This window comes from Capra hircus, chromosome 12, assembly GCF_001704415.2.
Source record: "Capra hircus breed San Clemente chromosome 12, ASM170441v1, whole genome shotgun sequence".
Taxonomy (NCBI): Eukaryota; Metazoa; Chordata; class Mammalia; order Artiodactyla; family Bovidae; genus Capra; species Capra hircus.
The window spans coordinates 53204743-53221657 of NC_030819.1; the positions used below are offsets into that span (position 1 = coordinate 53204743).

Below are 16915 nucleotides of genomic sequence, written 5' to 3' on the forward strand. Positions count from 1 at the left end.
CTGCACCACCAGATTCTCTAGTTGGGGCTCACAGGCTCAGTAGTTGCAGTGCACAAGTTTAGTTGCTACAGAGCATGTGGGAGTCTTAGTTCCCCAACCAGGAATCAAACCGAGGTTCCTTGCACTGCAAGACAGATTCTTACCCACTGAACCACCAGGGAAGTCCTGTCCCTGAAGGTTTTGTCTGCTATTGACATTCTCGTCTTACCGATCAGTTTCTATTCTATGTCATTTGTAGTTTTAACTAAGGCTATCTCATAGTTTCATTGAAAATAGCTATTTCTTTTTTGTTTTCAATTATTTTTGCTGCTTTCAGTTGCTGTTAGGGAGAGGACGGCAGTAAAAATATTGCTACTCTATCTTCAACAAAAACCAATGAATTAACTGAAATAAGTGATAAAATAGTTCTGTTTGCTAGATATTTATCAATGTTCACTCAGTTGTTTGAGAAAAGGACAAAGAAAAGTATATCACAATCTTGGTAAAATTAGGTTAAGACCCTTAAAACACTTTATAATTGTTTGTATCTTGTATAGATCTGGACTCTCATTACACTAAAAGTTTGGTTGAAGTACTGATTGCCGAGGCCTTACATGGTAGGGAGGCCATGTAGATGAAACCGTTGTTTTAGGGGTGGCTAATCTTTAAATCGGGTTTCCCAGGTGGCTCAGTAGTAAAGAATCCGCCTACCAAGGCAGGAGATGCAAGAGATGTGGGTTCAATCCCTGGATCGGGAAGATCTCCTGGAGGAGGAAATGGCAACCCCTTTCAGTATTCTTGCCTGGAAAATTCCATGGGCAGAGGAGTCTGGTGGGCTACAGTCCATGGGGCTGCAAAGAGTCAGACATGACTGAGCACACAAATACTTTAGGAGCTAAGAACACATGTGACCAACAGTGGAGTGTCTGGTTTTTTTGTTTTTTTTTTTCTTCTTTACTTTTATCTATTTGAAAGTCCTACAAAGATAAGTCATATTTATCAAGTCAATTTTACAGGGAAAAGAACATGAAGCAGCGATCCTTCCCGTATTGAGGACGTGCTGACATGAAACATTAGATATAATTGCTTTTCTATAAATATGTGCATGCTACCTTTTAAAATCAATGAATGCCTTCAATGTACAGTTTCCTTAAAATGTTGGTATTTGTGATATTGGGAATCTGTATTTTATGGAAGAATAACCTCGGTCCTCTGGCTCCACGTCCCTCGGCAGCTGTGTCCAGCTGGTGGTCCTCATTCCCCACGATTCCTTTAGTGGATGGAAACATTTAGGTCAATATTGATATAAAACTTCATGCACTTCCTTCTCTTTCAGCTTTGGTTTGCCTTCGTTAATGGATTTTCTGGGCAGATTTTATTTGAACGTTGGTGCATCGGCTTGTACAACGTGGTAAGTAAGCACTCTCCCTCTCCCTCTGACAGCGTGCGGGGCCACGCTGTTTGTGTCCGGGACTCAGAGCTAAGTCCCTCATCTGCATCCACGGCTCACATATATCGTTAGGGCCTCCGTTGCTGCCACACATCCTGCAGAAGCACAAACTCCCCACACATGGTTTCAATCATCGCAGATCATTCCTGAATAACCCCATGAAATTATTAACCCATATATCTTGATAATAGACCCTTGTTACCTCCTGACTAAATGCCTGGGCAACATTTCCATGTTTGCAGCTCCAGAAAAAAAATTTCTGAACTGTGTCTAAACTCATTCTGCTCCATAATTTCGTTTCTAAATCCGTCAACACAGATGTGAATGTACAAAACCTAACCTGGTGTCCTTTCTGTCCTTCTTAAAAGCATATGTGTCCCTGTGGATGGACGTTTTCTCCCACAGTTAGTGCTAAAGTAATGAATTCTGACTCCCAGCTCATGTGGCAAATGGTCTTCAGCTTATTTGGTATTTTTTATGATTTTCGAGTTCTCATTTCATTACTTGACAGTAATGAATTCAAAAGCTAAAAATACGTATCAACTATAGGCTAACATGACTAAGTAGCTACTTAGCCTTTTGTTTTCCTGGCAGGGGGTGTAACTTAAGGCACCTTTCTTGAATTGTGCTTCCACACTTTTGTTTTGGACCCTTACTCTGACATTCTCTGCCTTGGGGGAGTTTATACTCTGAAACAGCCGTTATAGGTAGGCATAGATGGAAGTTACCAGACATACAATAATATAAATCATGGTGCTATAAATATTTAGAGTTTGTATATACATTTGTGGAGAAGGCAATGGCAACCCACTCCAGTACTCTTGCCTGGAAAATCCCACAGACAGAGGAGCCTGGTAGGCTGCAGTCCATGGGGTCGCTAAGAGTCGGCATGACTGAGCAGCTTCCCTTTCAATTTTCACTTTCATGCATTGGAGAATGAAATGGCAACCCACTCTAGTGTTCTTACCTGGAGAATCCCGGGGATGGGGGAGCCTGATGGGCTGCCATCTATGCGGTCGCACAGAATCGGACATGACTGAAGCGACTTAGCAGCAGCATTTTATACATTTGTGGCTGGATATTCAAGTCATCCATCTACTCAGTCCCTTCTTTTTTTTAAGTAGCCACTCTGCTAGGTGCACTATATATTAATAAAATACCGCATACAACACACAGAACACACAGCTCCAGCCCTGTAGAGCTCAACAGATGAAGAGACTAAGATGGTGCCGAACCAAGTTCAGATCTTGGTTGATCAGCTGATAACTGTGTTACTCACCGCAAAGTACACTAGTACATTTTTTGCTAATAATTAATGCCCCCAAAGACAAAAGTGACAAGTGGAGAGAACAGAGCTGAATTGATGGCCATTTATCACCTGTGCTAGAAAAGCCAGTCTAACCACCTACCACATAGAAAGGGCCTCCCCTTGGGCAGGTTGTTAACTTTGCAGGACTTAGAAGTGTTTTGAGTAGGTTAAAATTATGTGACCATTCAGCGGGAAATATACTGACTGCTCCACAGTGATTTAGTATTGGAAAAGGCCAACCCTGGCCCACATACGTATAGTATTAGTAACTGGAAGGCTGAGACCTAAGAGGCAGTGCTTTAGCACTAAGAATTGAAATACATATCACCTGGTTACACAATAAAAGGAGTTTAGCCCTGTTTTCATGCTCAGGCAGGAGCACTGAATCCTCTCCTTAGTTCTCTGGCATCTTGGGCAGTTCAGGTTTATCCAGCAAACTCGTAGCTATGATACATCAGATGCTGATGGGCTGTGGGACAGTTTTGATCAATGTGGTCCTCAGACCACATGCATGAGCATCACCAGGATTTCTTTGACAATGCAGATTCTTGAGCACCATTCCAACTTAACAAAGAGTTTCCCAGAGATACTGAGAAACAAAACAAAATTTTTTAGGAAAACTTTCTAGCAGTGGTTATCCACATTAAAGTTTGACCCCCTAGGGTTTGGGATGTATTTTTTAACTGTAATTTAAAAATCCAGAGGAGAGAGAATATCACAGCTGAGAAGTGAATTCCCAGGTGAAAAGGCCCTGTTGCCACGGTGTAGAAGTCGGTCACCAGGAAGTGGTGGCAGAGAATTGGGATAGTCAAGTCCAGTGGGCTCAGAGGGTCATTGACCTCGCAGTCAGTCACTGGAAGGGCCAATGCTTTTGAGGACTGGAAGTCTGCCCGCCCCCTTGGAAATTGTCTTGGTCACTTTTGTTTGAAATAAATAGAAACTTAGGGAAAAGATGTAAAAAGGATACAAAGAACTGTATACCTTCATCTGTCTGTTATTAGCATTTTGCCCCCACTTGCATTCTCTCTCAAGACACTCACACATGCACATATAGTCAAACACGTGCACATACTGCAACACGTGTATTTCTGAGCCAATTGGGAATCAGTTAAGACATTATGTCCCTGGGACTTCCATGCTGGTGCAGTGGCCAAGACTCTGCTCTTCCAATGCAGGAGGCCCGGGTTCAATCCCTGGTCAGGGAACTAGATTGCACATGCTGCAACTAAGACCCAGGGCAGCCAAATAAACAACAAATACGCGATTTACTAGAAAAAAAATTTTTTTAAAGACATCATGTCCCTTCTGCTTTATCCTTAAATGCATAGCTGGTAAGACAGTTCTCTTATGTAATCACAGTATGATGATCAAAGTCATGAAGTTTAACATGGCTACAACACTGCTGTCTAATCTATGTGTACACACGTGCTAAGTCGCTATGGTCGTGTCCGACTCTTTGCGACCCTTTGGGGTATAGCCCGTCAGGCTCTTCTGTCCGTGGGATTCTCCAAGCAAGAATACTGGAGTGGGTTGCCATGCCCTCCTCCGGGGATCTTCCCAACCCAGGGATCAAACCTGGGTCTCCTTTGGCTCCTGCATTGCAGGCAGATTCTTTACCACTGAGCCACCAGGGAAGCCCTTACCAGCTCATATTTTAACTTTGTCAGTACTTTTCTGTTGAGTATTTCCTTCCCCTCCAGGTTGCTCCACAGATACCCAGGGCAAGAGGCAGTTAGTGACATCTGAGACAATGCTAGTGACCGCTTTTCTGGGCTGGGGTCTCTCTTCCCATTTTCTTCAAGCAATATTGATTTTCCTTCTTCAGTACTTAACTCTTGATATTTGATTCGCCAAACCAGCTAAAGCAGCAAGTTACTGTTTCCCAATTTAATTCTCACAGCGTTGAATTAAATAGCTCTGAAACTAACTTCAGATTCCTCTGTATCCTGAAGTCATGGATCAGTGCTATCCTATTAGATGTTAATTATATCCATAGTCAGATTTCTACATCATTTTATTTTATGGGTAGAATGAGACCAAAGAAGCCACCAGTGACAAAAGCTACCATGATCAAATGGATTTCAGTTCCATTTTATCCACTTTTTTGTGAAGAGATAACTTTTTAACAACAAAGAAATGTATCTGACTTAATTTTATCAAGCCAGCACAATTTGAAGAAAACTGATCTCAGCTTCACTTATGAACAGAAATGTACAATTATAAATAAGGTGTCAGCAAATAGAGTTCAACAGTGTATCAAAAGGATAAAATATTTGACAGATAATTGGTTTATTTCAGAAATGTAGGTGATTCAGAACTTTAAAAAACTTTCTAAATATCACTGTATCAGCCAAATAAAGAAGAAAAATGTGATCCCATCAGTAGATGTTGAGTCAATCCAACTGCCAGTCCCAAAATAAGGAATCTAAGTAATATAGTAAAGAAAGAAGTCAATCGGCTATAATGCATACTATTTATGAAAAACTAGTACCATACTACCATAAATGGTAAAATCCTAAAACTGTTTCATTTTAAATAAGAAATTAGTCAGGGATTCCTGTCATCGCTATATAATTCAGCATTGTTTGGGAATTTTCAGCAACTGCCAAGAAAATTAAATAGCTATTACAAATACTAGGAAAAAGTGAAATATTTCTGTGCTTATACAAATATATGAACCAAAAATGGCTGTGTAAATATGTTCATATGACTGTACATCTAAAATGCCCGAAACATACCAGTAAAGAAATGATAGAATTATAAGAAAATTATAAAATTGTAAGATTTTGATTATAAGTTATGAAACTATAAGACAATGATAAAATTATAAAAGAAAATCTAATAAGGTGACTAGATTCATAATAAATACATGAAAACAAATAGCTTTTTCTGACCTGGCAATCACTAGCTATTTTTGTTTAGCATAGAAGTAAGATTTAGAAATAGGAGAATAATAATTCCTTTCAAAATAGCAATTAGAACTCTACATTTCATAGGAATAATTTTTATACTGAAGAGTTCCCTTGTGGCTCAGCTGGTAAAGAATCTGCCTGCAATGTGGGAGACCTGGGTTCTATCCCTGGGTTGGGAAGATCCCCTGGAGAAGGGAAAGGCTACCCACTCCAGTATTCTGGCCTGGAGAATTCCATGGACTGACCATGGGGTCACAAAGAGTCAGACACGACTGAGGGACTTTCACACAGTATCATAAAAAACTTGGTATAGTATCAACCCTTCCAAAATTAGTATGTAAATTTATGTGATTTCAATTAGAATCCCGATGGATGATTGTTTGGGGGGGAGAAAGTAGGGGAAGGGAATTGCATAAAATGATATTGAAATATAAATGGAATTAACAGGTGCCTGCCTAAGAGTAAATATGCAAAGCATGTTCAGAAAAGAACAGTCAGAGGGTAGACTTAATCTAAACATCAAACCATGCTGTAAAGCTGCCACAACCTCATCAGCACGGTACTGAGAGAACTGGGCGGATAGTCAGGGAGCTTAGCACTAAATCCCAGTTCTAGCTTGTAGATCTGTAATATGTGAGATAATAAGTAAATAAGTATAATAAGTAAATAATAAGATAATAAGTAAATGTCAAAGGTGATATTTTAGTGTAGTGAAAAAGTTTGGATTGTGTTCTCAAACTGGCTATTTATAGGGAAAAAAAAAAAAACAAAATTAGACTCCTTTCTTATCCAGCATAGATACATTAGTTTCAAAAAAATTGAGACATAAATTTGAGAAGTAAAATCATAAAAAATCCTGCAAGAAACTCCTGATGTAGTTGCATGTTGAGAAGCTATTCTTGATCTTACAGAAATTGAAAGCATTTTATATGACAAATGAAACCATAAAGAAAGCCAGTAGACAAAAAGTGTATTTGGAGGAAATTTTATAATAGAAAGACAGAGTTCAAGAACTCTTAGAAAAGCAGATAAACCATGAATTGAAAATGGACAAAGGACCTGATGTTCTGCACAATTCCAAATCCTCACATCCAGCAAATACATGAAAACATGGTCAGACTCACTGGTGGTCCAGGGAATATTTATTTTTAGAAGTAGTGAATATCTTCAGTTTTTCTGAGTGGAGAGTATTAAATAGAATATAACAGGCAATTGCTGATAGGAAAGAAGGGGAAAGTTGTGTCCTTCCTGAAAGGAGAGAGAAACTATTGGGACCTTTTCTGGAAGCAGCCAGGCAGCATCCTATGAAGTTAAAAATGTATTTGGTTTTTAAAATCCCACAGCCTTACTTCTGGGAATCCTTCACAGAGAAATAAAAGGTACAGGATAGATATTATAATATATTCTAGGTGTTTATTACACGATGGTTATGGCAACAGAGGACTGGAAACAAGATGAATGCCTATCCATAGGTGATGGTTGAAAAAATATGGTCCACTTATAGTATGAATTATTATGTGAGCATGAAAATGGCTGCTTTGGGGTCAAACCCTGGGAACTTGGGGGCTTCCCATGGTGTTTTGTTTAATGAGAAAAATACAATGAAGAAAGTGTGTATGATGGATTGTTTCTGAAAAACAAGTAATGATCCCTGATGTGTGTATGTGTGTGTGCACTACAGTGCAGGTGAGATATCTGGCAGGTAGTTAGCCTGGGGGTACAGAAGGCCAGGGGATTTGAAGTAGGTAGGAGAAGGAAGTTAAGTGAAAAAAGGAAAAGAAGAGACAGCCGGCTGTGTACATGATGTGCAGATGGCTCCTTCAGCCTGACAGTGAGGGTGAGTTTATATATACACTGAGTGTACAGCGCTTCTGAGATGTCTGTGGGGCACCTTCCTGTAGCGTTTGTCATTGAGATCTTTTTCTCCTTGAGGTCTTTAGAACATGGACATCCCGGGGCTGATCTCCTCTGCTCCCGGCTGAAGGTGGAGCCGGCCAGTTTCCCGGGCCTCACCCCACCACACTCTGGCTGCTTTGTCCCAGCAGGCTTAGGCCAGGCTGACTCCTGGCCGGACGTCTAGGCTGCTGGGAACTGATGTGCCCTCAGCACTCTCTCGAGATGCACATTCAGTTCTCACGGCCCCCAGAGCTTGGCGCGCTTGCAGGGTATGGATTTGGTCCGTGCCAAGCAGAGAGCAACCCATGCTCACACCCGAGGAGGAGGTGGCCCATAGATCTGCCGGCCTGGGATGACATGCTTGTTCCAGCCCTCTGCTTCAGCACCCAGATCTCTCTTTCCAGAACACAGATAGAAGCCTGTCACGTGCTATAGAGGACAGGCAAAGGTCAGCACCCTCTGCTCAGCATATCCAGAGGTCATTCTGTCTCCATCCCAGCCTTGTCTCGTGTGTGTCCCTGGCCACCCAGGATGACCTCAAGATCCCCCCAAATGCTCTGTGTGTGTTTGAGCTTTGTGCCGGTGCTCATTCCATGGGGTTGCTGCCCTCTGTCCCCTCCCATTCACACCCCTCGCCATCCTGCCAAACTCTGCAGGTACAGTACCTTCCAGGCCAGAGGCTCTGTGGTGCAAGCATCCTTCCTTGACTCCCCCGCTTCCTACATCGCCTCCCCAGGAGTGACTTTGCAGAGCATGCTATTGTGTATGTATGTTCCATGTCTGTTGCCAGCTGCCGCGTCCCCACCTCTGCAGTGGGCAGAGTTCGAAGGGGTCAGGTGCCTGCTTCTTTGCCTTCTTCCTTCTTCTGTTTTTAAGTCTCTCCCTTCCTGGGGGTTTTCACAATATCTAACCCATCATGTATTCCCAGTAAAATGACTGAGTAAGTGGTTGACGGACACTGTCCTTCCTGAAAAGTGAAGATAAAATCAAGGTAAATGGGGTCTCAGCTCCCACAGAAAGCCACCCCACACCACACAGGGCCCACTGTATCGGGTTCGAAGACACAGCTTATCTGCAAAGGAAGGCAGTTGTTCCTTGAACCAGAGCTCTTAGCCAATCATATTTTTAGGATGTTGGTCTTAATGTTCTGTGTCAATTTTATACTGATTAGGCAATAGTGCAAAATGACCTTTCGTTTATTTTCTCTGATGGGAGGGTGTCCAGGGAGTCCCTGAACCCAGGCTTTGGACTTGACCTGAAGTTATGGCGTCATCACATCGACCTGAACCTCTGGGGCTGCAGGAATCAGAAGGGCCTCTGCTAACAGCTTGCTGTTATCTCTGCAGATTTTCACGGCACTGCCCCCCTTCACACTGGGCATCTTCGAGAGGTCTTGCAGCCAGGAGAGCATGCTGAGGTTCCCGCAGCTCTACAAGATCACCCAGAACGCCGAGGGCTTCAACACCAAGGTGAGCCACGTGTGCAAATGGGACCCCTCGGAAAGGCTGGTGACCCCGCCGATGCTTGGCGGGGGCCCTTGAAGGAAGGCGAGGCCCCAGACCTCCCCCAGGATAGCACACCCAGGGAATCTGAGCTGCCTGATCAGGCAGGAAGCATCCGGTCTTCCTGTTTAACAAAGCCTTCTTCCCTATCTGTGCCCCTGATGGCCACGTGGCCAGTGGCCCCTACACCCCGAGGCCGTGTGTCCAATCCTCCCCCATCCCATCGAGCCCTGTTGCCTGGCACGGCCCTTGCTCCATCCCTGCCTGGTTCTCAGTGATAGGGAAATATTCCTTCAGCCAGTGAGGGGAATTGGCCAGAGATGTACGCAAGAATCAAGTCAGACATGGCAGTTGTTTTTCAGTCTGGAGAATCGGTAAAGAGAAGACATCTAGACAGACAAGGAGTAGGGATCCAGGGCTGAGCTGAGCAGGACCAGACTTAGGTGTTTCAGGGTCCTCCAATCAGGAGTAGCCAAGGGGTCTCGTGGGTCACTGGCTGGCCAGCCACGTCTGGGGGGCAGCGGTGAGGACCCACCCTGAGGAGGGCAGGTGCCCAGCTGGGCTGGAGACAGAGATGCCCACATGCCTGCATTTGCCGTGTTTCTATCTCCAGTGTTTATGCAGGAGGGGTTTCAGGGGCTGGAACTAAGACAGCAGGTGCTGGTTGAGTGTGTGACCAGCCTGCGTGACCACCACTGGGGCCTGAGAGAGGGTGATCCGGGAGTCCTGGGCAAAGAGCGGTCTCTGAAGACCTTGTTCTGAGCCAGGTGTCGTGACAGTCCTCCTTCAGAGCCACCTCATGTTCGGGAAAGCATGATAGCTGTGTCCACATCTGGAAAAAATATGAGGGATCCTGCTGGATCTCGTGTGTTCCACACACAAGGAGATGGGAGTGACTGATTGTGTCCTTGTGCACTGTGGCTCTGTCCATGAGAAATATGGTCTCTTTGTTCAGCGTCATTTATGTGAATCAAATCTGTGATTTACAGAGTTTGAATTCAAAGGCTGCATAAGGTGGGGGTAGGGAGTGGACCCACTGGAAAGGTAGCATAGATGAGGGTGCTTGGAGACCAACCCACAGGCATTTTGAAGATGTGGGGCGGGGGATGTAGAAGGCAGGGAACAGATAGGGAAATCATGAGCATTAAAGTAGGGAGATCTCATTGTCTTATCATTTCTCGTCATTTTCTGTTGTCCCGTCACTAGTTAAGATCAAGCTATATGGCAGTTCCTAGTATGATGTGTAGTTTTTTTTTTTTTAATTTTTCTTTATTTTCATTTTTTTAAATTTTTTTTATTTTTTAAATTTTAAAATCTTTAATTCTTACTGGCTTTAGTAATTCTTTCATTCAGGGTTAAAGGCATGGTTGAAATGCATTTATGAATCTGTAATTGAGAAGAAACTACTGGTTTAGAACTAATGTTCTGTTGTTTGACCTTTCAAGTGTTAAAGAGAATCTTTAACTCTGAATGGTATTCATCTAAATCCTGAAAACCGAAAATGGGAGGGATTTTCAGGGGTCAAACAAGAGAGTGAGCGTGCTGTGTGAGAATTCACATGTTAAGTGTTTTGAATGCTTTCCAAAAGTATGGTTCCAGTCTCATCAGTCCCACTGTGACCCCTTTTTTTGAGTGATGGTAAAATGTCGTTGTTTTTTTTCAGTTCTAAAGGAAATGGATCGTCATTTATTTTTCGGATGTGGGTAGCTTGTATATTGTCTTGTGTATATGTGAATATCTCTTTAGGTCTCTGTACTCGAGGAATATTATCTGGAGACAGCTGGCTCATTTGTAGCTAAAAAGGAGGAAATTGGTTTTTCCGCCTTCTGGAGCTGGGATTGCTGCCTGCATCCCTGACAGTGAGGGGCTTGTTGAGCCACACAGAGGTCAAGAGTGTGGGCAGTTCCTGACAACCTCGGTCTGTTTTCCCTTAGGTTTTCTGGGGTCACTGCATCAATGCCTTGGTCCATTCGCTCATCCTCTTCTGGTTTCCCATGAAAGCGCTGGAGCATGGTAGGTAATGGCTTTGTGATTCAACTCTCAGCAAGTAGCTTTGCAGCCCCTCCATGCCTGTTGTTCACAGATTTTTTTCCCAGTTCCACAGGCCTAGAGATCACAGGAACAAATTTTAGAAGAAAAACATACGTAACATCTAATGAGAGCTAGTCTCGGCTTTATAGCTTGTAGGTTTCACCCCTTCTGGCTCTAAGAACCCATTTTCTTTCCAGTTGCCTGGAGAGTTTAAATACTAAGCATTTGAAACTTTATTTTTAATAACCGTTTGAGTCAAAAATCTTGAAGAAAAGCACTTTACTATAATGAAACATCAATGCCTCTTGCCCTCGAGTTTGAAATTTTCTGTTCATTACTTGGGCTTTCGTTTTCCAAGCCTGACGCACCTCTATGCCAAATAACTGAAATCTCACGAGAGTATAATTTTATACCCTGTCTTCTGAAAGTCTCTTTTCCTTGAGGTACACTTTTCAAGCAAATGTTTAAAGTCTGTTGGAGGCCGGACTATTCCAGTTGTTTTTAACCTTCGCTGAGCTGGAGGAGGGTGTGCTTGTTCTCATTAATGCATCCAGAATGTGGCCTCTTACAAGAGACATAGCTTTTAGCCTCAAAAAATGAAAATGTATTACGAGAATGTCAGTCTATTACCCCTCTGAAATCGTAATAATACCCATGGGGAAAGTTACCCCAAATGTTGACTAGACAAGGCCTCTGACTGTTCAGAGAACCAAAGGATAGAAAGTTTCCGAGCTTCTTTGCTTCTTCTTCCAAGTTTCTGTGTCAGTGGGTTTTGTGCTTCAGACGGACACCATTCATTCTCACTGATGTGCTTTAACCTGTCAAATATTGATTGTTAGAGAAAATGCGTGCACAGCCAAGGTGTTATATACCTTATGACTTATTCTCTATTTCATCAGACCCCCTTTTCTTTCAAGGGTCCCTGAGTCTCTTGCTTACTTGTGTGTGTGCTCAGCCGTGTCTAACTTTCTGCGACCCATGGGCTGTAGCCTGACAAGTTCCTCTGTCCATGGATTTTCCCAGGCAAGACTACTGGAGTGGGTTGCCATTTCCTACTCCACGCCTAAGTCTCTAAATCAGAAAGTAAAATTTTTTGCTTCTAGCCTCACCCCCAAAGGGGCATTCTAGATGAATCATTCTTCGAATGGTGACGCTTTCCTGTGATTCATCTTTATGTGTTGCTGTTATTTAGTCCTTTCAGTCATGTCCGGCTCTTTGCAGCCCCATGGACTGTAGCCCACCAGCCACCTCTGTCATGAGATTTCCCAAGCAGGACTACTGGAGTGGGTTGCCATTTCCTTTAATTTATTGGGTTGGCCAAAGAGTTCTTTTAATTTTTTTCATAAGATCATACAGAAAAACCTGAACAAACCTTTTGACCAACCCAATATTTTGAAATGATTTTGTGATTAAGAGCTTACAAATATGAGTGTTGACTGTGCTTTGTATTAGAAGCTCTGGCAGTTTGGTGATAAAGTGGCTGTCTTTGTATCAGGCTGGGCTGGTGATGGGAGGCAATTTGTCTGCTGAGCACGAGAGCAGGTTTGGAACGTGTCCTCTGGTCCCCAAGCCCAGCCTTTCGTGCAAAGGAAGGGACTTGTACTCGTACTGACTCTGGGTATTATACCTAGGCCCACCACTCTCATATGTCTACAGGGACTCTGTAAATACGCAGTGCTTGCTTTGGACTCATAGAAGTTTTGCAAGATGGACTCATAAAGTTTTGCAAGATGGACTCACAGAAGTTTTGGAAGTTGGACTCATAAAGTTTTGTCCTTTACTTGCCCGCTTCAGAAGGAGCTAGTGTGGCCCCGACTGATCAGGTGGTTTTCTGATCCTGAGTCACCATTACATGCTTTGAGATGGTGGCTTGTATTCTTTGGTGGGATCACTATTGTTTACCTAGATCACATCACATAAATCCATCCACTCTCCCAATGTGGTCTGTATTTAAAAGAAGATAGATCCCCAACAGTTACTAGTTTACCTAAGAGGTGTCACCAGGTAAATTTCAAGTTAGTTTCTATCACACGGCTTCCCTGGTAGCTCAGTTGGTAAAGAATCCCCCTGCAATGCAGGAGAGCCCAGTTCAATTCCTGGGTTGGGAAGATCCCCTGGAGAAGGGAAAGGCTACCCACTCCAGTATTCTGGCCTGGAGAATTCCATGGACTGTATAGTCCATGAGGTCCAAAGAATCAGACACAACTGAGTGACTTTCACCTTATATGCTTTGTTCAGATTAGCAGTTTGCCTAACAACCAAAAGGATGACTTTTTTTTATTTTTTAATCGCCCTCATGGTTAGCATCATTATTTCATATTTATTAAGCCTTCTGCATAGAGGTTTTCTTTTGGTTATATTATTAACAGTAACCTTTTGACTGAAACTGTTGAAGGTGAAATGAACAGCAAGTGTGAAGTCTATTTGGCAAAGAACAACAGAAGGCTGTTGGTGTTCTTGGTCACTAGTTGATGTCCTCTAACAAATGGAATGAATATTGTAGGAATCATTTCTAAATTCTCACTATTAGTACAAACATGATTACAATGTCCCTCAGCCTTATTCTTTGATGTGATATTTATGTCCAAGGCCCTGTGATAGAGTCTAAGGGTGGTGGGTAAATGTGGCAATGTGGGTCTTCCCGTCAAAACATTTGAAGTCTGGTAAGGGATGTGGATAATTCTAGTACAGGCAGAAAGTAACTCAAGTAAAATCCAGAGGAAGCGCTCTCAGATTACAGGGGGCTGAGAGAGATGTCTTTCATTTAGGATGACTCATGGCTTGTTGGAGGGGATAACGTGTAGGCTTAGCCTGGAAGTCTAGGCAGAGCAAGATGCGAGAGTCGGAGGGAAGAGCTGAATGAAGGGGGTGATTCAGGACAGCTGCGGAGAGCTTGAGAAGTTCATTCCTTACAGGGAGGAAGGCAGAAGAATTGGAGAAGGTGGGTGAAAGCTGGCCTGCAGGGAGCTTGGAATGCAGTGTTAAGAAGCCAAGACTCCATTTGGAAGCATTAAACAGTCAGTAGCATTTAGATTGAGCTGAGTGTTGCAAGCAGAGCAATTTTGGGAAGTTAAAACCATCATATCTTGTAAGGCCAATAGGAGAAGGAAAACTGATAGCAGGAGTCCTGGTTAGGTCTCCAGCTGTTCCAGGGAGCTTAAGGAGGGTTAAACCTGGAACTAGGGATGTGTTTAGCAAGGGGAGAACTTGTTTTGAGAAGAAGTCCTTCAGCAGAATCATAGCAGACCAGTGATGTGCCAGGTGCCAAGGGCGTGGTGGACACTAAAAAAATGCAGCTTGTCTTGCCCTCTGGGGGCTTCTGTGAAGTCAGCTGATGATCAGGAAGAAGATGTTAGATGATCAGGAATTATGCATGTAATTGTTTAATGGCCAGTGTGCTGTGCTCTACAGGCTGCTGGGGAGCTTGTAATATCGGGACATAACCTAGTCTAGTGGGTCAAGGAAGCATCTTCTCCAAGGAATTAAGCAGTAAAAAAGGAGCAGGGAGTGAGCAGGTGGGGCAGGGGCAGTGTAGGGAAAGTAGGGGAGAAAAAGCATTCCTGACAGGGAGCGCAAGCATACAGGGCTTGTGCTGCCTGAGAGCTGGGCGAGTCCTCGGGCAGTGGCTCCCAAGGAGGTGCAGGGATGGTCTCGGGAGCTTGTTCAGCCTTTGGTGAGCACTTCCAGACCCTGAGCTTCCCTGGCCGTGGACAGTGAACCCCCTCCCCACCGCCTTCCCCCCGCCCCGTCCTTGTGCAGCTGTGAATCAAAACGTGACTGCACACATTTCCAGCATCCCCTCTGCATCTGCAGCAGCACCCTAGTCGAGAGGGCAGTAGCATAGAGGTGTTAGGTTGAGGGTCAGATCACTAAAACTCAGATGGGGACCTTTCCCAGGGAGAGGTTTGGGGTGGGAGAGTTACACCCCGGACTTGCCTCTGAGGAAGACAAGACAGCCGTGCAGAGAAATGCATCAGGTCTGGCAAGAGCACGGGTCTTTGTGTGTTAAATTTTTTAGTGGAGGAGGAAATCGAAAAGCTTGCAAGTCTGAGAAGAACCAGGATGTGGCAGCTGATTTGATTACTTGTTCGTGGGCTGATTGCCCTAAATAACAATGAGCTCCTGTTAACACTTTGAACCACTCCTTAGAAGGAGGCATTCACCCTGCTCCCGAAGAAGTGTTGGAAAATGGCACCAATCTGAGACAAACGAGGGCATCTTCAAACCACGGGGACCCTGATCTCACAGAATAGTGCCTTGGGCCCCCCATCCCCACTCCAGCCCCAAGTCCTGCCGGAAGCTGTCTGTCAGCCACGGGCTACACACAGCCCTGAGGACCTTTGCTCGACTAGGGGCTGAGATCCACAGAGCAGCTTGGTTGCAGTGTTTCATGCTCTGTGGGCTACATTGTCAATGTGGTAGATTTTACCAGGAAATTTTCTCCAGGCTCCCTCGAGAGAGGCTTAGGTACAGACAGTGCTGGTCACCCCCAGCATAGAGGCTCGGGTACAGACAGAGCTGGACACCTCCAGCATCATTGTTGGCAGAAACATTTCTGAGAGGTGCTAGCCCGTCAATCATTCCTTAAGAAGCGTCCAAGAATTTTGCTTTGCTTATTTCTGTGTGGTTTTGGATAGAATTTTCAAAGCAGTGCTCGGCTGATGGAGTTTGTGATGATTCATTTCAAGTTTCAAAATACATTTTTCCACTCCAGCAATTCTGTAGTAAATCAGATTTCTTCCAACCATCACAACCTTACGCTCACGGCCATGGCCAGTCTGCAGCTCCCAGCCTTCAAACTTAAACGTGATTCTAGGTTAAAACCGGAGATGTCACCTTTGCAGGGACTGAAATTCACCAAGACTTTGGTGTTGGGCCACTCTTGGACTTCCAAGTGGTGTATCCAGTATGCATATTTGAGCAACCCTCCTTGAAGTGGAATGTGGTTATTGGCAAATCCATTTTGATTTTTTAAAATGGAAAATTTCAGATTTTGTTTTTCTTGATGGAATTTAAGAGGGAAGGGATAGGAGTATACTTAGCATCAGAGAAAAATGCCCCCCAAAAAGATTTATTCTTGATTCCTCCCTGTCTACACTCTGGAAACCATCCCCATTTCTTTCCAGAAGAAATGTGATGTAGATACTTATTGTATTGGCACTAATTAAGCAGCAGGATCTCTGAACATTTTTGGAGAAGGCTACATTATATTTTCTAATAAATGTGCTGCTGTGAGACGAGACACGTTTTATAAACTGAAATGATAGTATACCTGTATAAAATGAGATGTAGAGTACTTCTCTCTGCCTGTGGCAGTACTGGGTCATTTTAGCTTGAATTATTTATGACCCTATACCTGATACTATAAACTTGGTTATTTTTATGTCACATAAGTTTCACATTAAGCTAAACTGGGGTTAGATTGCCCTTGTTCTCTGAGATTGCATCTTCTTAAAATCAATTATTTATTCATTAAAAAAAAAAAAGACAAGTGACTGTGTCCTTTGTGCCAGGTCCCTTTTGGCAGATGTAGTACAAGTAGCAGTAGGCAGATTCCCTGCCCTGTTGGAGCTCACGCGGGACAAAGCAGGACTGAACAGAAAGTGTAATGAGAGGACAATCAAGGTCAAATGGTGTGCATTCCAAGGACCACCCATCTGGCCCCTGGTTTGAGGACTGCCCCGTTGAGGATGTATTACGTAGTCAAAGGGAGGAAAGAGCTGGGAAGAGTAGGGAGGGAGAGGTTTCAGGCTATGGGGATAGCATGGGTAAGAGGCTGTGATTCAGAGTCCGAGAAGGCATGTGTGGGTGGAAGACTGAGGAGCAAGGCTGTGAG

General features: G+C 43.7%; 1 protein-coding gene across 1 annotated transcript in view; it reads left to right on the forward strand.

The window, feature by feature from the left end:
* Positions 1-16915, forward strand: part of ATP8A2 (ATPase phospholipid transporting 8A2) — a 465925-nt gene that overhangs the window by 320497 nt on the left and 128513 nt on the right. The window contains exons 28-30 of the mRNA XM_018056568.1: positions 1316-1390; positions 8893-9015; positions 10983-11061. Of these exons, the coding sequence (XP_017912057.1) occupies positions 1316-1390; positions 8893-9015; positions 10983-11061 (277 nt within the window). The remainder of the gene's footprint in view (positions 1-1315; positions 1391-8892; positions 9016-10982; positions 11062-16915) is intronic.